Below are 11,369 nucleotides of genomic sequence, written 5' to 3' on the forward strand. Positions count from 1 at the left end.
GGAGCCTCCTGCCCGGCCCCTCGTCTGCCTCAAATCTCTTTTTTAGCTTACTGCCCACCAGCCAACGTTGAAGCTCCTGGAACGTTTGGGAAAGGTCAAACACCATGGTGCGCGGCAGCGGCTTTACAAGGTTTCCTCTAAGAAGAAACTGGTGGTTCTCTCCATGCTTCGTTCTTGCTCTTCTCAGTGATTCAAACTGGAGCTCTTCAACGGGCCGCTTTTCAAAAATAAAACGGGCGTACCGCGAAGAGAGTCAAGACCACGCACGCCTTTCTCATTCGGCCCACCACGCGGGCAACTCAGTAGGACTAGGGCGGGGGAGGGGGGAAGTGCTGAGCTTGGATCCCCGTTCGAGCCTCGAAAGCTCGGACACTCTTTGACCTTCAGATGGAATTCTGGTCTCTATCTTTCAGCACAGTCAGTAGACTCCCGCATGTCGTTGGGACGGCGGCCGCAACTCTGGAATAGAGACGGGAAGGGAGGGCGCTTCCCCTCCGAAGAGACGGGCACGACTCGCCGCTGCAACACAAAGGAGACGGCAATGCAAGTCAAGAAGATTTCGAGGTAAGGGGAAGGTGTCAGCCAAGGTAACACCAATATTCCTCAAGAACCGGAGCACACCAAGAACGCAAGAAAAGATGGGATGACTTTGAAATTGGGTGTAAGTGAGTGGACCAGCTCAGCTGAACGGTGAACCCCATCGGCACCCTTTCTGTGCGTCAAATCTCTAATACGATGCAGCATCGCAGATTGCGCAGCCGCGGCCCGCCATGGTAAAAGCAATGTCCTCGGTTCTCGACAATGAACAACCGCAGACTTCCGAATAGCCCGTTGGCAGTACCGTAACTGTTTGGCGGCCGCCAAGCATTATGGGTAAAGATGGCCAACCCACCCTGCCCTTACACAGTAGATCAAACGGCTCCTCTTTTTGACAATCTGCAATCTGCGTGGACACTTTTTTCGCGGAGCCAACTATCCGTACGGAGTCTTCAAAGGTTAGGTACTTACGATACTCGGTAAAGATGGATACCTTGCCTTCTATCTAATCAAGCAAGCGATATCCATACAGTACCCGTCGCCGTCGTTGTCTCCGCCAATCTCCTCCCCAGTCCGTCTCCAGATTAATCGGATCTCCCGTCCTTGTTTTGTTTGGAGTACCCGATTTGTTGACTTTCCCATTGTTTATTGATTTGCCGTCAACAACAATAGGTAAACTACCACCAAGAAATCTCCTATCGATACTGGAATTCCTCTCTCCCCCTCTAAAGACCCTCTTCGGGCCCCAAAAGCCCCTCCCTTTTCCCCCCCTCTCTCGCCTCCTCGGATCCTTCTGCAACTGGCACAGCACAGACTCCCGAAGACAGAACCAACAGCCAAATTGGGGCGGCATAGGCGGGAAGAAGGGAGGGGCAAAAACTGCCCGCATCTGTGTCATTGTGTCAGACATGAGGCTTTTGCGAATCATGGTACCCAAATGGTCAAGACAGCACATGGAAGAAGAAACGACTTTTTTGACAATATGTATTCAATATCCGAATTATCGGCATCCAACCGTTGCGACCTACGCCCAATCAAAGACTGGTTCGTAGTAAAACTTGGACAAAGAGGTAAAGTTCGGTGACCGAACTGCCGGGTAGCCTAGCAGAAGCCAACCATCGTTCGCCCCGTCTATTCGCAGTTTCGCGCCCCGGGGCTTACTGTGGACCGCCGACGGGCGCCACCACTCCGAGGATAGAAGAACGTCCCGGATCACCCGTCTCATCCGCTTTGCTTCTTCAACCTCGTCACTTATATCTGTCCAAGATACCTTATATATCGCATTGTCTCTATTCAGTCTGTCTCGAACAGTCCTCGTCTCAGGTAGGCCTTTGTGCCGGGACAGAATTGTTGCAAAAACCCATCTTCAATACGGTGAACTTGGTAAGCATGGTAAGGTGGGTAAAGAACCTGCTCCTCCTCCAGCTTTATGAATCAAAGGGATGACGAGGTTGTGGAAAAAAACAACATACCCAGAAACGCATCGACTCTTCCAGCCCGCCCTTCCCTCCGGTTCCCCCGCCGTTTCCCGGCTCTTTCGTCCCTGATTCTACCTTTACTGCCCTGTTTTCTTCAATAATGCCAGACCTCAACCTCGTGAACCCCTTCCTCTCGCAAGTCTCAAGTCCGATATATTGAAAATTGACTCAAAACCCCCCTTCGAGGCCCCAACCCATCCATTCATCCATACCGCACTAGGCCCGTCTCGCTGCGACCCAGAAAGACCCCGAAAAACAAAAAGAGAACCCAGCTCAAGAAAACCAATCTTGCATCCAAAACATCAAGGGTCTCTCAGGGTCCTGCAGGGTCTCTTTGCCAAAGTTTACCGTGGTATGAGGCATCGACGATCCGAACTACATTCACCCACTGGCATCCAATCCATCATCATCGCCCCACCCTTAAGGATGCCCAAAAAAACAACATGTAAGTCCACTGGGGTATGGGCATGGCATGGGGAAGAAAGTGGCCCTGCAGTAGGAAAGAGGGCAGTTTTGCAACTTTGCGTCCGTACCGTCCGGCCACGGCCACGGGCACTAGCGTAGAAAACATAACGTCACAGCCAGGGCGGGTTCTCAGTCAGGCAGCAAGACCCGTCGATCACATCAACAGATCAACATCAAACAACCAAAACATCGCATTCACTCAGCCATGCAGCCACGCAGCCAGGGCACGCTAAAGTATGGTCTTCCCGCCGGGCGGCGGGGAAACTTAAACTTTTCTCAAGATGTGCCGGAAATACCCAAGCCTAGCAAAAACAAAAGAAAGAAACGTCATTATCACACTTGTCTTCTTTCAGACCTCTTCTTCATGCAGTTGCTTTTGTGTAAGAGAGTGTGAAGCTTGGAGGGTAACTGGGAGCCATTCACCGCCCTCAAACTGGTTCCTGTTTACTTCAAGTGTTTCCTTTGTTCGGGCTCACACTACAGACTACCTAGTAGGCATCTTTCTCTGCCTAAACCAAGTGGGTGAAAGGCCAACCTAAACCACCATCCCCCCCGCCCGTCAAACCCAAAGAAACCCAAGACCCAACGCCTCGGAACTGAACCAACCCCAAATCATCATGCAGCTTGCATCGCTCATCTGTTCCCCTCACCTCTAGGCCTTGCCTTTTCCAGAAGCTTCGTAGGTTGGTATCCATAGGAGATACCTGAAGCTCGCTTTCCCCGTTCCTTGTCTGTCGAGAAAAGACGGGAGAGGGGTTCACTTGGTAGACCCCGTTGATCCCGCCTGGGTATCAATTATACAGAACAAAAAACAACAACCCAAAAGCCGATCCAGACGTCATGTACTTCTACCGGTCATGGCCTTTTTTGTGATCAAAGAGGTCGATCGATCGATCGTCCATCTCGGCAGAGCAACGCTTACGACAGGTTCTTTCGAATCCATTCTGCCCAGGAGCAGAGGTCCTCCATCACCTCGAGCAACCTGCCCAAGTCCTGCGGGGTAAACTGCTTGCCCTTCCCCTTGTCAGCCTCCGCCGCATCACTACCATCGGCCGGCACGATGTTTTGTGACACGACATGTACCACTCCGTTCTGCTGGATTTGCAGGTCCACGTTGGCGGTTGCGCCGCGGAAGGGAAAGACGATATGCAAACCAGCAGAGGGATGGACCGTCAGCACCACGTCCAGAGTAAGCTCCTGCTCGTTCTCGTCATAGCTCTTGGACATGAATCTCTCGTATTCGGCCTGCGTTGTTGTCGTATCACTCATTGTGATATTTTCATGAACCTCGGGTAAAGCCTCGCCAGAAATATCAGATCCGAAGCTTCTCTCCAATAGCGTCGAGATCAGCGCATACTGGCGGAGGATGGGTAGCATTGCTACCAGCTGCCGTGGGTGCGAGAACGATAGCTCGGTGACTGTTTGTCCATACACTGGTTTGTAGATAAGCAGCGTGTTCTTGTGTTTCCGGGATGAGACGGTGCTATCATTGCTCGGCATCGGAACACTCCTCTTGCAAGAGATGACTCTTAGCTCGCTTGCATCATGGTGACTCCCTTCGGGTATCGGGAAAGATATGCTATCAAACGTGTAGGTCGGCAGAGGCATGGGCTGAGCCTGAGCTCCTGTGAGGGTGTGTAGTGTGTTCCATACCGACTGCGGCACGATGACTGAGGGGGTGAGTGTCGCGACAAACTTGACGTTCGGGTATTTGTGCGTCGTGCCATCCGCCTGCACCACGTCGATGCCCGAATCCTTATTGTCGTCCGTCTGTGGCAGCGTCGTAGGCTCCGGTTCCAGCCAGTCAAGAGCCGGCCCAGAAGCTGCAACGAGAAGATCCTCGGGTCCAGGCTCGGTCTTCTCAACCTTTTGGGAAATCCAATTCTCAGACACCCGAACGGGAGGGAACATTTCACCATCCAACGCCTTACAGCCTATGAGAATCGACCAGGCCTTCTCCATGTTCTCGCAGTAGCGCGCCGTCTCTGGTGCTTTGGGGATGACATGGCGCCTCTCCGTCCAATACTCGATGCTTAGTCCCACCATACCCCTCGAATGCATCCTCGGACAACCGCTCTTGGTGCACATAGCAGTCGTCTCGAGGAAACGTTCGGGCTTGCCGCTCATGGCAGGGTCTTCCCGCAGCTTCGACATTTCCCACTTGTGGAGTCTTTCGAGACTCTCAAAGATGCCGGCTAGAGCCTCTTGGCAGTCAACTCCCGGAATGACGCTCAGCTTGTCGAGAGTTGCCAGACGTTCAAGATTGGCAGAGAACGCTTTTAAAGTCTTGGTTAACGGGCTCTGGTCAGGGCGAAGTTGCAGATCCTTGAGCAGGATGTTGCCAGCTTGATCCTTGTGTCTTGTGACAACTGGCCCAGATTCTGGAAAGCCCAGCGAGACATTCTCCACGATGTTGTTGTTCAGCTCGATATCGATGGTCAATGCCTGTCCGGCGATGACGAGCATTTTTGTTTTCCTGCCGTCGGGCGACCGATGCTCATCCCACATGCTAGTAAGACCAGTTCGGAGCGTAAGTCGTTCGAGGCCTGCTTCGCTGACTCGACCTGTTGCCTTCTACAAGGACATCGTTAGTTCCCATTGTGACCACGAGAAACAAACACTCATGACTTACGCTGAGAATATCAATGACGGTATCAAACCTCTTGAGCTTGTCGTCCTCGCTGCCCAATGCTCCCAAACCACCGAAGCCCGCGATCCCGGCATGATCTAGCCCCATGTCCAATCCACCACTGATCCCAAGCGCACCCATCGCGGCTGCTGCGGAAGGGCTATCGAAGTTGAGAGCACCATTAGCTGGGTGGCCCATCAAAGTGGTCGAGGTCGCCGGCGATTTCTTGAACTGCTGAGGCGACGACTTAGGTCCTCTCGGCGAAAAGGCTGTGTGCGCTTGCGATGCTGAAAAAGGCGTCGACACCGGCGGGGTCGCTGCTGTAAGCTGCGAAGGGGTTCTACCCTGCTGGGAAGCCGCATGCTTCATCTGCGTCGGAGTAGCCATGTTGTGATTCGGTCAATCGGTCGGTCGATTTCGATCGTGGTTGAAGGTAGGAGCCGTGGAAGGGTAGAGTCGCGCCGTGATACTATATCTGCACCCTTGCGGCCATCAATTGAATATTCGATGCCAATGCTTCGTCTCCAAGTTCCGTATTTGTTCAAAAGTAGTGGTAGTGCCGCAAATAAAAAAAAATGTGACTTGAAGATAGGATTGTCGCTCCAAGCCCGAGTTGAGCCGCAGAATAATACTTGAGCTGGGCTACCTAAGGTAGATCTTAGCTCGAGCGAGGTACCTACCCCCGACGCAGGTGGTCAAGGTGCCTTAGCGCTACCTTAGTGGAAGGGCAGGCGGTCCGGGTTTTAGCCGACGGGAGCCCTGAGGTACTGGCGAGCCTTCCCATCTTACCTTACATCGGTCAGTCTCCACCAACATCTGGGCTGAGGTAGATTGAAGGCAATTATCAATTGATCATTCTTTGTGTTACTTTGACCAATGTGTGCATTGATCTCCAGCCCCGCTCGAATAAACCTGGAACGGGAATTGAATTATCACCTAGTCGAGTGAGTCTTAGTCCTCCTCATCGACCTTCGTCCCGTTCTCAATTCCAATATTGAACCCGTATTGGATAGTTTAGAACCCAGGACGTTGAAGTCAATCGATGCCGAGACCATTTGTGTACCCGTGAGACCGACCGACATCAACACTAGCCAGAACCATAACCCAGTTGCTAGTCAAATTCGTTCTCACATTTGGCTAGAAGGACTCTGCTCGTCCAACTAACATGAAGGAGAGATTGCCTTCAACATCACAACTTCACGATTTCCATGGCCTGTGGTTTTGAAGCAGCAACAGCTTTTTTTATTTCCATTCGTCAAGTCATTACCTAAAGAGACAGTTTCCAACACACGTCTCACACTTTTGTGAAAGGAACAATCGTCATAAGGTCATCATCCTAATCCCCCATCTCTGACACATTTCAGCGCCAGATGATCCTCCACTGTATTCGAAACCAAAGCAAAGGAAAAGATGTCGGTGATGTTGATGGTCCGTCCTCCGGTGTGGTGTTCGCATGCCGCATTGCCCGAGTATCATAACGGGCCAACAGGCCGTAGTTTCCAACCCCACCGTGCTCTTTCGTGTATGTTGTCCCGAAGATCCGGAAAAAAGAAGAATGGTCGAGTCTTTAGGATTACGTCCTCCCCCATGCAAGGCGTCATTCATCAGCATCTACAGCCGTGATGGGCGTTTAAAAAACAGGGAATGAGAAGTCGTCAGCTCGTCAGCGTCGTCTCCAGTGGGTCCTCGATGCCGAAAAGTCGTCTCGCGAATAAAAAGACAAATAAGAAAATTGGTGTGCAAAGAATGTCAAGAGACCTCGCACTCGAGGCTTCAGGATCATAATCAGTTTATCATTATGCCTCAAACCAAATGTCGCCACAACGCCCACCAATGAAGTGACTGAGGTTCAGGGCTGATAGAGTATGGCCGGCCCACAAATGTCGCTGCCACTACCTTCCTTGCTGCTGTTGAGCCATAACAGGAGGAGCGCGAGCCATGGTGTCATACGTGGGAACAGCCGAGTTCATGAGCGTCTTTCTGCGCTTCATGTCCATGCCGCCACCGCTCAGCGGACGCTGCAGGTCGTCGTCATCATCACGACCACGCTTGATGCCACTCGAAGCACCGTTCATCTGTGAGGGGTACCCGTTGGGCATGGAGTTCATGTCGGACTGAGGCTGGTAAACATTGTTACCGCCAGCAGCTGCAGAATTGCGGTCGGTGATTACATTAAAGAGGTTGCTTGAAGATTGCTGGGCGACACGCGGAGGCGTGCTGTAGCCGGCCTGCTGGGAGTAGTAAGGCTGAGGTGCAGCGGCGGTACGGGGAGTAGCACGGCCGGATGCAGGAGGGTGGCTGGGTGAGCCTGTCATCTCAGGAGAGAGATGTTGGTGTTCGTTGGAGAGGGATCCAACGGGAGGAGCGGAGTAGTTGTACGATCCGCGGTTGGCATCGTAGGCGCTGCTGTCGTGGGTGTACTCGGCGTCATGCTCGTGGTCAGCCTCTTCCTCGCCCGCAGGCTGAGAAGCATTGGAATCAGGATGCATGATGCCGTTTGAGGGCTTCTGATCCTGGGAGGCGCTCGTTGCAGCGGGCCGTGCTGACGGAGGACCCATATCACTCTTAGCGTATGGGTCGTTCTGGCCGTATACGGAGCGATCTTGCGAGCCCTGGCTGGTTTGGTAAGGGGACTGCTGAGAAGACTGGTTGTACATGGCCCTCGAGCTGTCGTATTGCTGTGTGCCGGTCTGATAGGGCTGCATGTTCTGAATGGTGGAGCCAGGCGGTGTGGAGGCAGGAGTTGCCGGCATGGAACGGGCATTGCTGAGACCAGTGTCAATAGACATGGGGTTCTGGGGCTGCGCGTTGGCCATTCCTTGAGATTGAGCCCATTGGAATCCGTTGTCTGAGGCACCCATGCTGCCACCCATTACGCTAGAAGCGCTAGTCGGGGGAGTAGGAAACGTGTGGGCGCGGTCGAGAGTGGGACGGCCCATGTTAGCATGGGACGGCAGAGGTTGCTGAGGTCCAGGCAATCCCATAGAGTGGTGGTGGTGCTGTTGGATAGACGGCAGCCCAGGTGCGCCGTTCTGAGGAGCACCGCGCATCTGGCTCTGTTCTGCCTTGCGGCGTTCAGCAGCAGCCATGACCTGGTTGGTGCGAGTCTGGTTCGTGGGGTGGTAGAGCAAAGCGCCAATGTTGTGGACGAAGAGGGGATAGAGCAGTTCGGTGATCTTCTCCTTGTTTGCAAAGTCCAAAGCTCTCTCAAAAGGGATCCTGTTATTTTTCTTCGCGTTAGACCTAGCCCGGCCGGATTTGTCTTGGGGCACATGAAACTCACCAGACACCCTTCAGGTGCATAGGGCCAATCTTGACGACGTGTCTCACTTTCTCGCTCTTGAGAATTCCATCGCGGCGACCACGGGTCATACCCGCGACGTTCAACAGCTTGGTTCCATTGATCATGTGATTATCTAGTGTGCATGTTAGCAATGCTTCGGCGACCATTGGATATGCCAATCGAACTTACCCTCGCGACGCGCAACACAGATGCCTCGTGCCTCAACCTGGAAGCACAGGCTGCCTTCGTCCTCCCACAAAGTGGCTGTGACTCTGGGCTTCATACCGGGAGGAGCGACTTGGCCAGTGGTGTCAAAACCCTGGAACCCTCCAGGGTTGACACCTGGGAGAGGCAGCACGTTTTGTCCACCCATTCCGTTGTTCACGGGAGCGCTTTGGGGCGAAGTCAGGCCATTGGCATAACCGTACGGCTGGCCGTATTGAGTCTGCTGCTGATATTGAGGCAGATGGCTTGGCTGTAACGGCGGTGGCTGGGAGTGGTAAGACATTGCGCCGGAGGTCACGGTCTGGGGCGGTGGCGCTTGACCGGCAGAAATATGTTGCTGATAGTACATGTCTGCTGCAGGTTGATTCATGGCGGGGTAATGCTCGTAACCAGGAATTGGTTGACCGGAAGATCCAGGAATCGCCGCGTTGATGGGCAGAGTGGGAGAAGGTGTCTTGGGTCCGTGGGAGGATGCGGCCGACGTGAAGGACGACTGCGAACCTGCGTGAGAGCTTGAAGCGGAGCCAATGGAGCTGACCCGGGGTGACGAGGTACCCGATGAGTACGCCTGATGCAGGTTGGGCAATGGAAGAGACGGCACTCTCTCGCTGTTCATGTACGACGGCCTCTGAGCCGGGTGAGCGTTGTAATACGACACGTCGGTCGGTCCCCGGGTTTGCACTGAAGAAATCGACGGTAAATCCAGCTTCACGGTTGTTGCCCCGAAGGTTCTACCACCAAGCACCAGAGGTCAGTAAAGTCCGGGTCGCCTGGCGAGCCTCGAAACTACGACAGCAGCAGGATGTCAGACGTGCGGAAAGAGAAAGCAATTCTCTTTCAAGGAGTCTTGTCGTGGTGCCGGATTGGATATCCGAAAAAGCTTGGAGCAAGGGCAATTGGGAGCAGCGGACGGGGCTCGGCGGCGCAAAGACTGCAGTTGCTTCCAGCGGTGACGGTGCTACAAAGTATGGACGGAATAATCCGTACAACACACAATGGTTCTTTTGAGGAAAAGAAACAGATCAGGACGGTCGTGGTCGTCGTAAGCAGTCGTTAAAAATCAGGAGATTCTATCTTCGTAGCATCTGAGGTTTGATGGAGATGGCGGCGGCGGTTTGGTAGCTGCGGTGTCTTGTCGAATTGGCGGTGGTAAGCCTTAGGGTGCAGGCTGACTGATGGAGAAGACGTTTGTCGAGGTGGCAGAAGAGGAGACTTTGTGGTGAGTCTCTCGGAATTGCAATGCGGGTTGCACGAATGGAGCCGAGGACGGTGACGATGCGAAGCGAGGGAATGCCCTTTTTCTTCTGAAATCGGGGCTGAGTAACAAGCGGTGGAGGGCCGTTTGTATGGAGGTCTCTATTCAGGCAGGTACCAGACACAGCACACAAACACTCGCGGAGAGCAGGTGGATCGTCTTGGTCTTCCTTGATCTTTGCTTCTCTCTTTTTTTTTCTTCGTCGAGCTCGCCCAACTCTTCTAATGCAGGTACATTAGCTACGAGTTTGGCGTATATAGGAATGGGGGGCGGGTGTGCAGTAGGAGGTGCAGCAGAGGAATGAGAAGGGGAGTTGGAGGTTAGGCGGGTTGAGGTGAGGAGGTGGAAGAAGAGGGTAGAAGAGGCAGTGGAAGTGTAGAAGAAGTTCAGACCTACCGTCCTCGCCTCTTTGGCTATCCTGAGTGGAATATTGGAGGTGGTTGGTGGAGTCGTGAGAGGTAGAAAGAAAAGAAAGAAGACGGGCGTGGGAAGGTTTTGTTTTTGGTGGTGAGAAAAGAAGAGGAGGCAGGTCGAAGTCCATCCATCCACAATCCACACCACACACGCCCTCTGGCCCATGTCCACGCCCACCCCGGCCGGCGCAAGTGCAAGGTGCAGGTGCGGTGCGGGTTGAGGATTGAGGGTTGAGGGTAAAGGTACCTTACTGGGGTACTGCGGTATCCGCACTTTGGTCGATGCTGGTGTGGTACGGCGGTAGCGGTACGGACATGGCAGAGCTCAAGAGCATGGGGCAGGGTCCATGGGGCACCGAGAGGTCGAAGCAGAGAGAGCGCAGACTCCAGGACCCAGAGACTCAGAGCGAGAGGTGCAGAGAGGCGGAGAGGCAGAAGGGCGAGGTACTGTTGGGCAACATTTCGCAGGTAAGTACTGTGTCTACCAGAAGAGCGGCAGGGTTCTCTCTGTCTGTCTGTCTCTCTCTCTCTCTCTATCTTTTGCCCGCTCGCTTGCTTTCTTTGGCCCATGTGTCTGTCTGTCTGTCTGTCTACTGTGAACTGTCTGGCCCGTACTACGTACCATACTTGCGTAGGTACGGAGCCAGGTAGCGCGGCGCTGTGCTGGGAGGGCAAGTATAGCAGCGAGGACTAAGGTATCTCACGGGCAAAAGATACGGACTCTGGTAGCGGCGTTCGACAAGGTAGGTGGGCTTGGGTTGGGAAAATGGCACAGGCCAAGGGCCTGCCCCCCCTCCCCGGAGGAGCTCAGAGACTGGTGGGTTTGGCCGTTCAGTGCTGCTGCTAAGTGGACAGTCCGGCCGACCGGGGGTCGAAGATGAGGGGGTCTTTGGGGGAGGGTGAAGGACGAGCAAGCTGGAGGGCGAGGATAAGGCCGAAAGTACCGTGGTACGGAGACCGGGGGGGTCTCTACCAAGTGGGATGGATGGGGGGGGGGAGGGATTGAATGGGATGCTAGATGGGAGGAGAAGAGGAGAAGGAGGGGAGGAGGATGAAGAGCGGAGAAGGGGGGTGAGGTGGGGGG

At 53.9% G+C, this 11,369-nt stretch overlaps 2 protein-coding genes across 2 annotated transcripts; both read right to left on the reverse strand.

The window, feature by feature from the left end:
* Positions 1-3,086: 3,086 nt before the first annotated feature.
* Positions 3,087-5,862, reverse strand: HER10_EVM0001551 (uncharacterized protein). The gene is made up of 2 exons (XM_035471295.1): positions 5,113-5,862; positions 3,087-5,054 (listed from the first exon to the last, which is right to left on the reverse strand). The coding sequence occupies exons 1-2, from the start codon at positions 5,494-5,496 to the stop codon at positions 3,399-3,401; spliced, it is 2,040 nt and encodes a 679-aa protein (XP_035337997.1). The 5' UTR covers positions 5,497-5,862; the 3' UTR covers positions 3,087-3,398.
* Positions 5,863-6,355: 493 nt separating this feature from the next.
* HER10_EVM0010702 (KilA-N domain-containing protein) lies at positions 6,356-10,368 on the reverse strand. Its single transcript, XM_035480154.1, has 3 exons — positions 8,582-10,368; positions 8,393-8,525; positions 6,356-8,328 (listed from the first exon to the last, which is right to left on the reverse strand). Exons 1-3 carry the CDS (start codon positions 9,231-9,233, stop codon positions 7,002-7,004), a joined length of 2,112 nt encoding a protein of 703 aa, XP_035338861.1. The 5' UTR covers positions 9,234-10,368; the 3' UTR covers positions 6,356-7,001.
* Positions 10,369-11,369: the final 1,001 nt, after the last annotated feature.

Source organism: Colletotrichum scovillei (genome assembly GCF_011075155.1).
Source record: "Colletotrichum scovillei strain TJNH1 chromosome Unknown Contig00001, whole genome shotgun sequence".
NCBI lineage: Eukaryota > Fungi > Ascomycota > Sordariomycetes > Glomerellales > Glomerellaceae > Colletotrichum > Colletotrichum scovillei.

Bases quoted from the DNA above. Each gene is read 5' to 3' on its own strand.
- HER10_EVM0001551 (XM_035471295.1), bottom strand. From the start codon at position 5,496: ATGGCTACTCCGACGCAGATGAAGCATGCGGCTTCCCAGCAGGGTAGA. The intron at 5,055-5,112 runs GTAAGTCATGAG...ATGTCCTTGTAG, and splicing joins CCGTCATTGATATTCTCAGC to AAGGCAACAGGTCGAGTCAG.
- HER10_EVM0010702 (XM_035480154.1), bottom strand. From the start codon at position 9,233: ATGAACAGCGAGAGAGTGCCGTCTCTTCCATTGCCCAACCTGCATCAG. The intron at 8,526-8,581 runs GTAAGTTCGATT...CATGCACACTAG, and splicing joins CTGTGTTGCGCGTCGCGAGG to ATAATCACATGATCAATGGA. The intron at 8,329-8,392 runs GTGAGTTTCATG...GAAAAATAACAG, and splicing joins ATGCACCTGAAGGGTGTCTG to GATCCCTTTTGAGAGAGCTT.